The sequence below is a fragment of the Nestor notabilis genome, unplaced genomic scaffold (assembly GCF_000696875.1).
Source record: "Nestor notabilis isolate BGI_N333 unplaced genomic scaffold, ASM69687v1 scaffold15252, whole genome shotgun sequence".
Taxonomy (NCBI): Eukaryota; Metazoa; Chordata; class Aves; order Psittaciformes; family Psittacidae; genus Nestor; species Nestor notabilis.
This window is the reverse complement of record NW_009918022.1, coordinates 9911-26046: the sequence shown is the minus strand read 5'-3', so window position 1 is coordinate 26046 and position 16136 is coordinate 9911. Positions and strand designations below refer to the sequence as shown.

The window sequence follows — 16136 nt, the reverse complement described above, 5'->3', positions numbered from 1 at the left end:
GAGGACTGCACCGGCGGCTGCATGGTGGCCACTTGAGATGATTTAGCAGACAAGTTTTTTGAGTCCTCTGAGAAAATTTAAGATGCGGGTTTTTGTCTTGATACAAAGCAAAATCTTGTGTAGGGTAGCACTGCTTTTCTTGTGCTATAGGTTCTTACAGTTTCCAAAGTTGGAATCATCGTGTAGCATTTTATTTTCAATTATGAAGAGTTACTTTGTGTAATTAAAATAAATCGTTAATTTTGTTACAGGAGATGCTAAAACAGAACAAAAACCTGGTGAGAAAAAGAGAGGAGTGAAGAGACCACGTGAAGACCATGGCCGTGGATATTTTGAGTACATTGAGGAAAATAAGTACAGCAGGTAAATAAAGTTGATGCTGGGCAGCTTTTTGATAATGAAGAGAAGTACAGGAATGCTTGTTTTAATAGCGTGAAAATGGGGTAGCTTAATTATATTTTGATTGTTTTTTGTTTTGTTCAGGGCTAAGTCCCCTCAACCACCTGTTGAAGAAGAGGATGAACATTTTGATGACACAGTGGTTTGTCTTGATACTTGTGAGTAAACACACTTTCCTTTACTCTGTCAAGATGCAATGTTATGCTTTTAATCTGAAAACTACACTTTCTGAAATGTGAAGTGACTACATCTGTTAACTTCCATTATCAAATAACTTTAAAAAGAAGAAAAAAATAGTATTTTCACCCAATTTCAGTATGGAAGAGAAGGGTATATGGGTCTTTAGCAGCAAGAAGATTTGTTTTCCCATTAAGTCTGGGATGTCATACATTTTTTTTTTAAAGAAATCTTAACCAAAACACAGGTGTGGAAACCAAGGTGGCTAAATGCAGAGTGAGCATAGAACACCCTAAAAACAATTTGGGAAACTAATTATATAGCATACAAGCTTTTAAGTTCAGAAAGTTCTGAGAGTCAGTAGTGTAGGTAATTACAGTAGTAGAATTTGTGAAGTGAGCTTTCTGCATAAGTTGCTGAGGCTTTACTTGAGTCTCCTGATAAATTCAACAGAATTGTTTAAGGCTTCCTGAAAAATGACCCATTTGTGCAACCTGGGAGTTTGGGGAGGAGTGGTGATCTGTGCAAATTGAATGGCAGAGAATTGGTCAGGAGGGCATTGAAATGGATAAGCACGTACAAACAGTGTGGCTTTCGATGCAGAGTATAAGTGTTACTTTTACTGTGATGCACCAGGACTGGGGCAAAGTTGACATGTTCTCGAGGGTAAGTATAAGGACTTAGTGTAGTATTAGAAAACTTAAGTGACGCTTGAACTTGTTGGATTCTTAAAACACCATGGAAGGAAATTTTAAATTTTGGCATTTACTGGCGTATTTGTTGGTGGCTTCAGGTGGGTTTTTTTTTTTTTCCCTGAGAAATGTTTCGAAATCAAAGGAGGTATTCATTTCAGCCATGTAAATGGATGGATATACCATCCTTGACATTTTGGTAACTGAATCTCGAGTTTATAGCTGCTAACCTAGTGAGTAGTCACCTGTCCTGGGTTCAGCGACATCACCTTTGTGGAAGCTTCTGATTTTCCCAGTAATTGAATAGTTCCTACTTTTTGTTGTTTTAGTTTCAAGTGTCAACAGGCTGCTCAGAGATCAGAATCAAACAGCTTTAAGATTGAATTGTGTAACAATTTGGCACTCTCTTTTATGGACCATAGTAATCCAGACATAAAAGAGGTTTAGCACTCTTAAGGGCTTTTTGTTACCTGGGTCTTATAAGGAAGCTAAACTTCAAGTTCTGTTCTCATTTGTTCTAAAAGCAACCTGCTCAGGTGGGTTTCTTCTGTATGATTTTTATCTGGTTTTCAAACAAAGTCAGAAGTACTAATGAGAGAACACTTGGATCACAATTGCTGTAGTTGCAACTGGGGGTAGCTGTATGCAAACACAAGATTCTCATGCATGAGTTACCAGTAATACAGGGAAAGCTGCATTTCAGGGTACTAGGATGGCGTGCAGGTTTTATACCAGGGCAGAACAACTTACTTCTTGCGCAGTGTGCTGCTTTCTTGTAACTGTCAAATGGGTTTGGAGTTTTTTCTATGGATTCCTTGCTCTGGGGAGTTCAAGTGCTATATTCTGCACCTCGTGTTACCATTTTGCATTGTCTTTTTGAAACCTGCTAGAAGATAAATTTCAAAATTCTCAGTGTGCAGCCTGAAGATGTCTGTAAAAGGTTTCACTTAAGTTCTTAGAGCAATAGGTGAATTCATAGTGCAAAGAGTGTTTCCTAGGTGAAGTAGGTTCTTTTACCACATGCTGCATCCTTAACCTACCTGCACTTGACTTAACTGAATTTAGTTGGCTTAATCTAATTGGATTTGCTGATAGATGATGTTAACCAAAGACAGTACTACTTTCAGTACTTAAACAAAAATACTTGTGTTCCTATTTACCTTGCAGCTGGCCTTTAGGTTTGGGCATGAGGGGTAAGCAGATTTCCAAAAAAGGTATCTAGCAAATGCAGAGCATGCTGCAGTCTCCTTTGCTTTATATTGATGGAAGTAGGTAACAGACAAAAAAGGTTTAAATAGGTGAGGTGAAAAACAGATTTTCAGACAGATGATAAAAATGGAGGAAATTTGGCGACAGAAGTGAAGATGGCGGCTTGAAAATTAATCTTGCTGGCTAGCTTTTTGTAAGATTTTTGGCTGACCTTCAGCCTGCAGCTCAGTCTAGGCATATGTTCAGTTGGTTTCCTGAAAGATGCTGAGCAGTTTCTGGCAGTTTGTCTTGAAAATCACCTTTAATGCATAAAGTTGGACAGCTATACTTTATTTTGTAATGAGAGTAAACAGTGACTTTTATGTTAACAGATAACTGTGACCTGCATTTTAAAATCTCAAGAGACCGCTTTAGCGCTTCCTCTCTGACCATGGAAAGCTTTGCCTTCCTTTGGGCTGGAGGAAGAGCCTCCTATGGAGTTTCTAAAGGCAAAGTCTGCTTTGAGATGAAGGTGAGTTAAACTGGTGTTTTATGGGAGATTGCTTCTTGCATGCTTAGTTGTGATTCTGTTTATTCTTTCAGGTTTTTTTGACTTAGCTGAAACTAATTCAGGTGAACAGGATTTTCAGAAGGCCTTCTCTTAAGAGCCTGCAAAATGGTTTCTCATAAAAGGTGGCTCGATTTTCAAAAACTTTTTCCTCTAAGAACTTCCATTTAACTAAAAAAATAAAAGCAGCTTGCATGAATGTGTAACCCTCATTTTTGAACCAATAATTTCATGCATCAACACTTGAGAAGTTTTGATACTCACTAGTCAGAAGTTTACTTGTATGTTCTGAAGATTACAGAACGCTTGGCTTGGCTTCTTTTTTCTTTTTATTCTTTCTCCCCACCCCCCAGGGATAAATTATCCCAGCAGTCCTTTTTTCTGTTCCTGCTTAGCCTTTGAGTTTGACCTGCTCTAAGCAGATATGTGGGGCTAGATGACCTCCAGAGGTCCCTTCCAACCTGAATAATTCTGACTTGTGTACACAATGAATGTGAGTATTTAGCAGGTCCTTGTATTTTGAGTGCAAGAGTTCACTTAAGGGGGTAGGAATGGAAAAGAGCAGTCAGCCGTGTGGAAAAACAGATTTATCCAGCTTGTTGACAAAAGAGTAACAGGAGGCACAAAGCTTGTTAAGTATGGAAAAAAAAAAAGAAAATCAAAAACCACTTTTAAAGGCTTCTTCGCATTTGATGTGCCTGTGAATATAAATGCTTACTCTGTTCTCTTCAGTACTTTCAAATTTAACCAGGACCAGGAGGAATGAGTAGTGGTCCCATTCTCCATGTTCTTGCATCAAGTGATTCCTGTGTCTTTTGGTACCTATAACTTAGAAAGCCCAATGAAGTGAAATTGCTGTTGATATTTACTGCCCTGTTCACTTTCAAATTAGTTTCACCTTGCTGTCCCCTGGCTTACACAGTTCTGGAAACTGCTAGAATGCTGATGAGTTACTTGCTTCAGTTTGGTAAAGGCAGTTGGAAAATTGTTGGTTGCCTACAGATTCCAGTGCTTTTAAGTAGGTTTTTTTTGAATCTGGTTATGTTGTTTGGAAGCTGGCAGCTCACCCAGGAAGTCTGCTTACTCTGGCAAAAAAACACAAAAGTGTAATATTTTCCCCAGTCTATATGCAGCAGTATTTTTAATCCATTACCACATTTTATTGGCAAAGTTATTGTTAATCCCAACTTCATGGTGATTATTTAAAAAAAAAAAATTATCTTGTCTGTGATTCTAATGCAGTATCAAAAGGATCAAGGCTTTTGGCCAGTGAGAGGGACTGCTGTGACTAAGTGCTTGGAAGGTATATGGTGTCTTGCATCTTCGTTGCTCAGTTGGGCGATGTAACTATTTAGTCACTGGCTTGTGGTTTCACGTTTCGCTGAAGCAAGTCGTGTTTTTGCAGAAGGTGATTACTTGGACTTAGCAAAGATTTAACCACAGTGTAAAGGTTACAGATGTTACCTTTGTGTTTCCATCTCATTAATGTCTAATAAATATTATGTATCTTTTAATGAATAATTTAAAAATAGGTTACAGAAAAGATTCCAGTTAAACACCTGTATACAAAAGACATTGACATACATGAAGTGCGAGTTGGCTGGTCACTGAACGCAAGTGGGATGTTGCTTGGTAAGACTTTAACATTTGACTATTTTTCTATTATTTATTGTGCATGTTGAAGTTTCAAGTAATTTTTTCTTCAGTGGATGGAAGAAGCTTAGTGATTGTAGTCCATGTATTCTGGAAAGTAGTCTTAACTTGGATCATTCACTGGACGTGGTGTGGGAAAGCTTATTACTGGGACCAGATAAAGTCGTTAAGTATTCAGGCCTGTGAAGGCGTTGACGATTTGAGAGTTAATTCTTTCAGTGGTCAAGTATGGGTTGTTGAAACATGTTCCTAAAGACCTGACAAGATTAAAGATCTGTCTTTTCCATGTAGTGCCATAAATAGGAAGAGGGGGTCTTCCCCCTTAGTTTTTTTTCTTTTAAGGAGGCATAGTATAAGATCTAACCAGTGAAGAAAAATTCCTGGATAACTATGCTATCGTTCTTCTGACCTGGGGGGAGAATCCTTATTTCTGAAAGTAGCTAGGAAGAAAGAAGCACAACTTGTAGATATGTGGGAACTGATTATAAATCATATTTTTATCTAATACCTGCTGCTGAGGTGTGTTTTTAGGAAATGTATGTTAATTGGTATGTTCTGACAGCAGCAGCAGCTTTCTAGTTAAGTACTTAAGTTCCACCTGAGTCCTTGTGTTTGACACTTCTGTTAGCTTGTTCCTTGCAGCTTCATCCTCAGCTGTCGCATAGGCTGAAGGTCTGCTAAACTCCCTTTAAAATGGGAGGGGTAAGTGCTACTGGAGACTAAAGTCAAAAAGCTTTTCTGACTAACTACAGTACAGGTATACTGGTGCATAACCAGGTCTTCAGAGTCTAAAAATACTTGCTTGTGACTTTATCTGGCAGTTCAGCTTTGTGTCAACATGAATCTGGAGCCAGCAGCATTAAGGCTCTTAAAACTGGGATTGGGTAATACTGCTGTTCTATCTCAAGTGAGAGTATTCTTGAATACAGGAACAAGCTGTAGCTGGTTTGGGGGTCATAGCTTGTTTTGGCATTAATCAAAACATTCTGAACAGCAGCTTACTTTGAACTAGCTGTAAAATGATTGTATTTCTAAATGGTTAGGTGAAAATGCTTTTTTTAAGTAAGTTTAAACTGTATTTCTTCAGGTGAAGAAGAATTTTCTTATGGGTATTCTCTAAAAGGAATAAAGACATGCAATTGTGAGACTGAAGACTTTGGTGAGAAGTTTGATGAAAATGATGTGATTGGGTGTTTTGCTGTAAGTTTTTCCTTATATTTCCTTTTGATGGATATTTCTTGAATTTCTAGTCTACTTAGTGAGAGGCAGTAAACCAAATACAGACAAACGTGGAGCAAGACAAGTTTAACATAGGGAGGAGGTAGAAATAGCAGGTATTGCCAACAGTGACTGCTGTCAACATGTTAAGATTGCATATTCACAGACAAGTGTGAATGGGGTGGGGAGTGAACACACCACAACAGATTTTAAATGAGAGAAGTAGTTCCTTTTATGATGTGGTAGTGTTACAGAGGTTGGGTGAGAATAGCCAATATAGTGAAGTGACCAATGTAACTATAGAGCAAGGTGAGTAATTTTACCCAAACTAATGCTTTGTCTGAAAAACAGAATTTTGATGGTGATGAAGTGGAACTCTCATATTCCAAGAATGGACAAGAGCTTGGTGTTGCATTCAAAATAAACAAGGAAGTTCTTGATGGGCGGCCACTCTTCCCACATGTTCTCTGCCATAACTGTGCAGTTGAGTTCAACTTCGGTCAGAAGGAGGAACCTTACTTTCCTGTACCAGAAGAGTACACTTTCATCCAGAAGGTCCCCTTGGAGGATAGGGTCCGAGGACCAAAGGGACCTGAGCAAAAGAAAGACTGTGAGGTAAGTTTCTTGTTGATAGTATCAGAGTTGTTGAGATAGCTCAACACACTGACCATTTTGTCTGGGAGCTTTAGTGCTTGGTATCCCATGACTCTTCATCCCTCCAATATCCCTATTCCACCACCTCCAGTTTCCATTAGGCTTGTTGATCTAAGTTGCATGTTACTAGTATCTCAAGTATAGAACTTGTCATCATAGGTGGTGATGATGATTGGCTTGCCTGGAGCTGGCAAGACTACATGGGTTACCAAACATGCAGCAGCAAATCCTGGGAAATACAACATTCTTGGGACAAACACTATTATGGACAAAATGATGGTAAGTGATAAGATGACATTTTAGTTGTTGGTATGTTAAAGGCTTGCTGTAAATCCAAGGTCTTTGGGGTTCTTTTGTATCAAAGAAATCTTAGAAACTAGCTACTGGTTAGCTAGTGACCATTAAAGATGATTTTTATTCTTTTTTTTTTTTTTGTCTTGCTGAGCTGTGAGCTCATACATGGCACCCCAGGATTCTGAAGCTTTCCTGGTGCTGTACAAGTCAACTGTTGCTGACTATTCAAATATTTCCATTTCTTTTTATTTCACTGTCCTTAGAACATTTAGCTTTGATTTGGTAATGTTATGAGCATACCTTGCATTCAGCTGTATTGATTGGCCTAGAGTCGTTTATAAAGACTTTGGACATTCTGGTTACAAGTTTGTAGCTGCGGCTTTGGAAGCGAACAGTTGTTGAAGCAATGCAGAAAGCATTTAGCGAAGAAAAACAGCCACATGTCTTAGAGGTACATTAATTAACTCTGGGAAATCTCTCTGCAGGTGGCAGGTTTTAAGCGGCAGATGGCAGACACTGGTAAACTTAACACACTGTTGCAGAGAGCTCCACAGTGTCTTGGAAAGTTCATTGAGATTGCAGCTCGTAAGAAGCGGAATTTCATTTTGGATCAGGTAGAAGCTTCAGTGAAAAATGGTTAAGGAAATTTTGTTATAGGCTGTAGTGCAGTAATTAAATGGGATTAAAGTTACATTGTTAATAGCTGTTGTTTCACTTACTGACTACTCGTTCAGGGGACACAAAGTTGAGATACTATTTACAAATGCTTGTCTGAACTTCTCTGGATTTATGGGATGTGGGAGGAATAGCGTTTTAACACGTGGATGTGAACTCGTAACTTTGCATTATGCAGCATCTTTATGTCCAGTTATTTGTAAACTTCATTGCAAGCTCTTGTAGAGGTGAAGTCTATACACCATAAGTTGACTTCCTTAACTCTTACAATGACAGCTACGTGTAGTAAGTTACTGCATTTTTTTCAGACAAATGTGTCTGCAGCTGCGCAGAGGAGAAAAATGTGCCTGTTTGCAGGCTTCCAGCGCAAAGCAGTTGTTGTTTGCCCAAAAGATGAAGACTACAAGCAAAGAACACAAAAGAAGGCAGAGGTGGAGGGAAAAGATCTTCCAGAGCATGCAGTTCTCAAAATGAAAGGCATGGAACATAATCCTATACTGTGTTTTAGGATGCTGAGTATCTGTTTAAAGGATTAAGTAAACGTGAAGTCTAAAAAATCACTTTATCTTAAACAGTTGTACTTAATCAAAACTGGAAGACTATTGTAACTTGTAGGACAACACTATATTGTGTTCCCTCTGCTGCAGTCCTTAACACTACTCAGTTATGCTGATATGCTTCATGCAGATGCACAAAGCTGTCTTGGCATAAAGTGCCCTATATAAGTGACATATTTGGCAGAAACTGGTACTCTGAGTGGAGGCTTATAAAAGAAAAAAGATATAGGCAGAATGTTCTCAAGGTTTGGAACAGTACTGGCAACTCCATGAAGACCTGTTTATTTCTTTTGTCACTGTTACCTTTCTTAAATGCTCTAATTCTGTAATATCCCTATGCTGAAGGAATGCGGGGGGAGGGAGGAAGAATGGGAGAAAGGTGGTTAAATTACAGCTTTGACTGTACCTGAATGTAGATGCTGAATACTCAGTGTTTTTGCAATTATAGGGAACTTCACACTGCCAGAGGTAGCAGAATGTTTTGATGAAATAATCTATGTAGAATTGCAAAAAGAAGAAGCTCAGAAGCTTTTGGAACAATACAAAGAAGAGAGTAAGAAGTCTCTTCCACCAGAAAAGAAACAGAACACTGGCTCAAAGAAGAACAAGAAGAGCAATAAAAATCAGTTTAATAGGGGTCAGAGAGGACGTGGAGGATTCAACATGCGGGGCAACTTCAGAGGAGGAGGTAAGCTTAGAAATAAGTCTGTAAAGTTTGGAGGCGGCTGCGGGGGGGGGGGTGTAGTATTTGCATTGCAGTTGTTATGTGGTGGGAACCTTGGTTTTGACTTCACTAAGTTCTGTGTATTAGCACAAAGTTAATTGTCCAACTTCAAAAGTGAAGGTTGGCAGGATCATGGATTATGCTGTTCATGTGGTTTGAAGCCCAGCTTTGAGTTTTTATATTAGGTTTGGTGTTTGCTTGTGTCCCAGGCTGTATGGTTAAATTGCCATTGACAAATCTTTGCACTGAAATTTGTGCACTGAATTTGGACATCTTATTTCTATATCATTGTTATTTTGAACAGTAAACTTAATGTAAGAAACATTTCAGATGTAACAATCACTTGATTGAAGTAACTCTCTCCCTGCAGTCCCTGGCAATCGTGGTGGATACAACAGGAGGGGAGGCAACATGCCTCAGCGAGGTGGTGGAGGTGGTGGTGGTGGCGGTGGCAGCAGTGGCGCAATTGGCTACCCATATCCTCGTGGCCCTGTCTTTCCAAGCAGAGGTGGCTACTCAAACAGAGGAAACTATAACAGAGGTGGAATGCCCAACAGGGGAAACTACAACCAGGTGATCCTTTTGGGGGATTTCTATGTGCCCAGAGCTTTGAATGTTGCGTAAGAAGTTCTGATGCTGAAATGGGGAGTTCCATGTTAAAACTGTACCTCTCTCTTAAAGGTTTTTAGGGCGTATGTGAAGGTTTGTGTTTGATTCTGTCCCCCACCCCCTCATAGTAGTAACTGTTGTTTGGTGTTAGGGTCAAGGTGTATCTTTATCAAGTATTTAGGGAACTTTCTGGAAATATCTCTGGAAAGTCTTTGTTTTCGGTGTCTAGTATCATACACAACCAGTAAAGACACACTAGCTGAGGTCTTAATTGATGGAATATCAATGGAATTGCTTGAAGACATAATTTGGATTGCTGCAGAGCCAGCAGATGGAGCCCAAGGTAGAAAACAGGGCTCAGGTTTGTCTAATTGTGACAAACGGGGAAAATGCAGTATTTTATCTGCTAGTATCAATGTCCCCTTCTTGTTCCATAACTTTCATTTGAAGTTTTGTGGGCTAACTTTTCTATTTTCAGTTGTATGACCCGTATCCTTTTGTCTGATCGGATAACACATCCTTGTAGCAACTACAGCCTTTCCTGACTAAAAATAGGCAAGCTCTTGTATTTTTAGTTGTCCTGGTGCAGTTTAGCAGCTGGAAATAGGGTGAGTCAGAACTGGATTAGCTATAGCTTTCCAGACCACTGGCAGTGAGTTTGAGCTGGTTTATTAATTCTGAGGTTCTTGCCCCACGTTTAGCAGCAGCTGCGTGGAGGGTGAGGGAGACTTCTGGTATTCTAGTGTTTTTCAAGGAGTTTTTAGTTTGCTTTATTTAAACCTAGGCCTGAGAGTTCATATTTGAAAGATTCTGTATGGTGCCTGATGTTCTGGTGGCATTAGAAAGACTAGTGTTCATGCATTTATGAATCTACCAGTGTAGATAAGGTAGTTAAAAACTGTTATTCTCTTACAGAACTTCAGAGGAAGGGGAAATAATCGTGGCTACAAAAACCAATCTCAGGGCTACAACCAGTGGCAGCAGGGTGTAAGTAGTTATAACTTTATCTTTCCACTGATTGTTAACTTAAATGTTTCAAAATGCTGTCTGAAATAATGAGATGTGTAATCAAAACTGGATAGCAAAATCTTCTAATGCTAGGTAATATTGCTATAAATAGTTTTCTGTGCAAAACTTAGTCTGGCTTGATGGTCTCGGTATATCAAGTATCAGCTATGGCTTATTGGTCTTAATGGTATGTAGTATTCGGCTTCACATTACTACAGTGAAGTGAACTCTTAACTGCCTTCAGTTATTCACGAACTTGCTGCTATGTGAGAGCACTTTAATCTGCTTGAGTTGCAGATGATGCTTGATTGCAGAGATATTTGTTAAACACCTCTTCTTTTTCTGTAAGAAATACAACTTTTATGTGATTCCAGGTTAAAATTAACTATTTATCCCTTTATTGCAGCAATTCTGGGGTCAGAAGCCATGGAGTCAGCATTATCACCAAGGATATTATTGAATACCCAAATAAATGAACTGATACATATTTCTCCAAAACCTTCACAAGAAGTCGACTGTTTTCTTTAGTAGGCTAACTTTTTAAACATTCCACAAGAGGAAGTGCCTGCGGGTTCCTTTTTTAGAAGCTTTGTGGGTTGATTTTTTTCTTTTCTTTTTTTGTACATTTTTAATTGCAGTTTTAAAGTGATTCGTAAGAGAACCTCAGCATTGTGCACGATAAGAGAATGTGTCAGTATTTCAGGGTTCTACATTTTATCTGTAAAATGTGACTTTTTTTTTACCACAACAAAAGTAAAACGTTGCTTTGTACCTGGTGTCTTTTTATTAAAGAATTTTCTCCTTTTTCCCCATCCCCCGATTTCTAAGAAACAGTCGTGAGTCATGTCACAATACGATAGAAATGTTAGCAACCAGATTGGCACGGGGGCTCCTCATTAGCCCTTCGCAACACCATGAGATTATGTAAAGCTCCGAATTACACTCCACCCTCTCTACAAAGCTGCTGGGTGGGGAGGGGAGGAGTGGGAGGTCAAAGTTTCTGGCAATAACTAGGACTTTTTTGTAACACTTGGAACTCTGAGATGTTGGGGGCAAAGAGGAAACCCAGGGCAAAGTAGTGAAGGTGGAGTGTATGTAGAAGCTCTTAAAGTTGTAAAACTTGGTTGCATTATTTGTGGAGGCTCAAACTTGTGAAGGTACAACACCATAATTTCTTTTCCATTTGTTCTGCATTTTGATTCTGAAAAGAAGCTGGCTTTGCCCATTTCTTATTAAACAAAACTTGTTGTAAATCCAGTTGTCTAATGGGATCTATATGAAGTTAGCTGTGTGTCTGTATAACTCTTTCCCCACAAAATACTGTATACCTAGTGTGCTTGTAGTAGTTACTCCACCATTTTGTAAGCTAATGAAACTGTGAGTCACCCATTTTCTATCTAATTTTTAATCATGTCAATTCTCAAATGGGTGTATCTCCTTAGCCTGCTGATTCTTTTTAAAGAAAGTGGGTGGAGAAATTTAACTCTAGACGTTTGTTTGCAATAAAATAAATTCATTTTACTCTTGTTTTGGGATTGTTGCCATCAAGGTCTAAAATCCCTTTAAGGCTATAAAGAGGAAGAGAATGTACGAAAGCAATGATGTTGGACAGTTTTGAACTCATTACTGTGTACATGCTGAAATACTTGTGTTTCTTTAAAAATCTAAATGGTGGTTGCTCTGTTAGAGATCTATCACATGTATAATCTCACAGTTTAACATGGTTATATGTACAGGGCAAAAGTCTTTGAGTTGCGCTTGCATCATGTAAATCCACTTAACCTATTTATTGTAAAATAGACCGTAGGGAAGGAGCGGGGGGAGAAACAGGATGGGGGGAGCAGGACAGGAAGGTTGTCCTGGGGAAGGGATTCCTGGAGTTGGAACAGAGAGCTTCTGTTTGGTTTAAGCGCTATTTTGTTGAGATTTCTGCTTTTGTAAATTTGCAGTGGCAATGCTGGCTGCAGCTTCCTTGCATTCTAATGCTGTAAAGTGGGGAGAGGCACAACCGTCCTGAGTCGGACTCTGGGTGTGTGTGTGAACACGTGTCGCTGCCAGCACCTGGGGTTTGCCTTGCAGAGGCTGAGCTGGCAGCAGCCTGGGCCCAGAGCCTGAGTAGCCTGCTTGAAACCTCTCTCAAATGTTAGTCCATTCCTAATAGTCTTCAGAAGTAAAGATGCACCTGTGTTGCTCTTCTAGCCTTTATAGCAGATGACACTGCATATTAACATTAAACAGCAACAGTACCACCTCCTTGTTAATACTGCTTTAAATCATCCCTTTGAGTGAGAACAATGTAAAGTGTCTTTAAAGAAACGCTATTTAATGACCTAGAAATGTTGGGAATTTAAACCCAAACCTGTTTTGCTGAAATGGAATTTTCTTTAGCCTTGCAAAAGAAGTTTAGTGTAATTAAAGTCCATCTCCCTTCTACCCTCACAAGAACTAACACTTTGTATGGAGTGCTGATCCTTTGCTTATTTTGGTACTCTATAAAATTATATAGTCTTAAACTGAAATATAAGAGCATACACTTGCTATGTGATTGTAAAGCTTGTACTTTAATTCAAAAAGTCTGGAATGTTTTGTTTTCGATTCTTTAATGTATGGTGTTGAAAAAAGCCCCACATGAGAGGAATCACTTAGACTTGGGAGAGGAGTATCTTGATTGTACTAAGATACTCCAGAGGCGGGTTTGATAAGCTCAGCACTCTGCTAACTGTATGAGTCTAAAAGCTTTCCCGCTTACGCGGTGGAGCAGAGACCAGCCCTTGCATGAAGCTGGATCTTTGCCTGGGAGGGAGCCCCCCTCAGTGTGTCCTCTGGTCATTCCTAGGGAAGGGATTTATTCTGACATGTGAAGATGAGTTGGACAGAAAAGCCATTACCTAGAAAAATCACTTCAATACATTTGCAGTTTGTGATTAAAAAGGTGATAGAAAACTTAGCTGATGGCTACAAGGTGAGGAAGTGCGCAGCTCTACATTACCAACAGGAGAGAGCTGAGCTGTGTGTCGAGTAACTTCCCACAGCTTGTAAGACTTGCCGACATGAGGGAAAATGCCCGTGTTGCTGGCAGTGGTGGGGTGGGCACTAGTGATGCACAACATGGGGTTTGGGTTCATGTTTGGTGGGGCTTAATCCTTTTTTTTGTGCAGTACAAACTGCATTTGTTTTCTTCTAATGGAGATGTAGAGTGAGTCTTCATTATTGTTAGAAAATTTTCTGATGGTGGAATATATAAAACTCCAGCCCCTGCTCTAGCAATGCCATATGCAGTCAGTGACAACTGCATAGAAATATTGCCTCATGGTGCAAGCCACTAGTTCGAGTTTTTTAATCTGTTACAATGCTCTTTGAGCAACGTTTTTATTAGAAATAGGTGACAAAATCATTTTATTCAGAGGTTTCCTTGTTTGTGACCTTTTGGAAAACTAGGCCAGTGCTTTCTACAAATCCAACTGCAAACTAAGCCACAAGAAATCCCAACTGCGTTACAGAGAGAGGGGAGGTACTTCAATGCTTCTGCAGATGTTTAACTGCCGGGGGTTGGACCCCCAAGCAAAGAAGTGTGCATATTCTGTAGTTATGAGCTAGTAAGGTGGGAGTAAGTACAGCTGGAGCTGTCCCAGCCAGAAGCGCTGTGGAGGATGGGGAGAGCGCCAGGATGTCAGAAAAGCTGCTGAGAGGGAAGTGGAAATTCAGAGCAGCGGCTTTGTAACTGGTGTTAACAAACGGGCCGTGGGGCAGGTAGAGCAGTGCCTCTGCCACACACAGTTCACCTCAGCCCCGACACAGCCACCCTGCGTGGGTTGGGGCGGGCAGGAGACCTCACCTTGGACTTAAAGCAGATTAGCCATCAGCGTGTGCAGCCTTTCCCCTTGCTTGGAGGCACAAACTGCCTTCTCCAGCGCAGCAGGGCTCTCCTAGGCTCACCGTTGCAGGGAAGGGGCTGAAATCAGGACTTGGCCAGCAACTAAACCGGATGTGGCTCTTGCCTCAGTCTGTCTCTGCCAGAGCACTGGGAGCGGCAGGAGGATTCAGCAGTGAGTCAGTTGCTGTGTAAACTTGGCTGTAACTTAAAAGGATGCTAAATGCTTTATGCATTGTCAACATCAAAAGAGAAAAAAGGAAAATGTAAAAAACCTAGTAAATACTTACACAGGTGACTTGAAGTGTTACTTCAGAGCAAACTTTTAGTTCTCTTTTCTGGTCACTGCAGAGAAATTTGGTCCTATAAGTTATCGATACCAAACCTGTGGGTAAGACAGCTCGGCCAGTTTTTCCTTCTAACCTTTTCATGCTCAAGAAGTGTTTATGACAGTGGTCGGGAGCAGATGCAGTTTACACTACTGATTCTGGGATCTGCTGCCTGGTTAGCATGCAAGAGCCGTAAGGGTACTCGTTTCTCTCAGCATTAATTCTCCCTTAGCTAGGATCAGATGGCTGCTTACTAGGACACCGCTCATCGCTTGTGTGGCATAAAAATGCAAGTGCGTGGTTTCTGGTCTGCGTGTGGCCTTCGTTCATCTCCCATTCACCTTTGTTAACTCTGCTGCCACTCTGCACTCTGGAGGTGCTCCCCCTGTTCTAACAGAAACTTGTTTGCCATAAAGGGGAGATGTGTGCTGGGGAGGAGCACAAGCTCTGGAACAGTGCTGATGCCTCCAGCAGTTGCAAAATAAAAAGGCCTAGAATAGTACTGAAGATCGCTCTGGACGTAAATGCATGCTTAAAATACCAGTGGTTGTTTACACAGCAAGAGACGCACGGAAGGCTGGATTCTCTTCTTTAGTCTCCATGTAACATACTCAGATGCAGGCTACAGCTGTGTTCAGGCACTGCTGAACTTTCAGCTTTGTGGAGCTGTTGAGCAAGTAGGAAAGACAAGCCCTTGTATTATGAAAGGACCTTTGTCTTTGTGCTAAGCAGGTAGCAAGAGTAAGGAAACAAGTAAGGGAGAGGAAACGAGTAAGCCTCAGTGGAGGGATTTACTGTAATATTTCTTTTTTCTGAAAGAAACAACACTGGAGTTTGCTCCCATGGTGCTGAGAAATAGGGTTTGGAAATAGCTGAGCTAGCTGAGGCGAGCTGCCATGCAGCATGGTGTGCAGGCAGCAGGGGTACGTACCCAGAGCCTCACACCTCTGCATTATGACACTTTGTCCCCTCTGCTTTGTGCTCCCCGCTGCTGTCAGAGCTCCTGCAGTGCTGTGGGGGCTCAGCCCAGCCTGGGAGTGCTGCACTGGGGGTATGAATTACTGACAGCAAAATGGGGTGTTCTGTGTGGGTGATCCCCTGCACCACACTGGGCTGCTCCTGCCTGGGGTTTTACAGATGTTCTCTGTCTCAGCAGGTCACAGAATCACAGCAATGGTGTTTGTGAGGCCCTTTGGAGATGCAGCCCACCCTCCCATTCACAGCAGGACTGGCTCTAGTACTCAGGGCATTTGTCTAGCTGAAGCTTGAAAACCTCAGGGGTGGAAACTACGTGACCTCTCTGGGTACCTATTCCAGCGCTGCACTGCCCTCTCAGTGACACAGTTTGTCCTGCTCAGGAGCCTTCCACTGGAGCCTCTATGGTTTTTCAACATCCCTGTTGACCGAGAGGCCCAAAGCAGGAGAGCAACATTGGACGCACTCCCTCAGCCGTGTCACGTACCGGGGAATAAGTGTATCCCTTGATTTGTTAGACGTGTACTTCCTGATGGAGCCCAGGC

General features: G+C 40.9%; 1 protein-coding gene across 1 annotated transcript; it reads left to right on the top strand.

Moving 5' to 3' along the window:
• Positions 1–251: 251 nt before the first annotated feature.
• On the top strand, positions 252–12102 carry HNRNPU (heterogeneous nuclear ribonucleoprotein U (scaffold attachment factor A); the record flags this gene model as incomplete). Its single annotated transcript, XM_010009514.1, has 13 exons — positions 252–363; positions 484–557; positions 2849–2988; positions 4557–4656; positions 5765–5877; positions 6247–6510; positions 6709–6828; positions 7329–7457; positions 7827–7995; positions 8524–8763; positions 9170–9372; positions 10324–10395; positions 10823–12102. Coding segments are annotated over 13 exons (1790 nt in total), but the record flags the coding sequence as incomplete, so codon positions are not given.
• Between the last annotated feature and the right edge of the window lie 4034 nt (positions 12103–16136).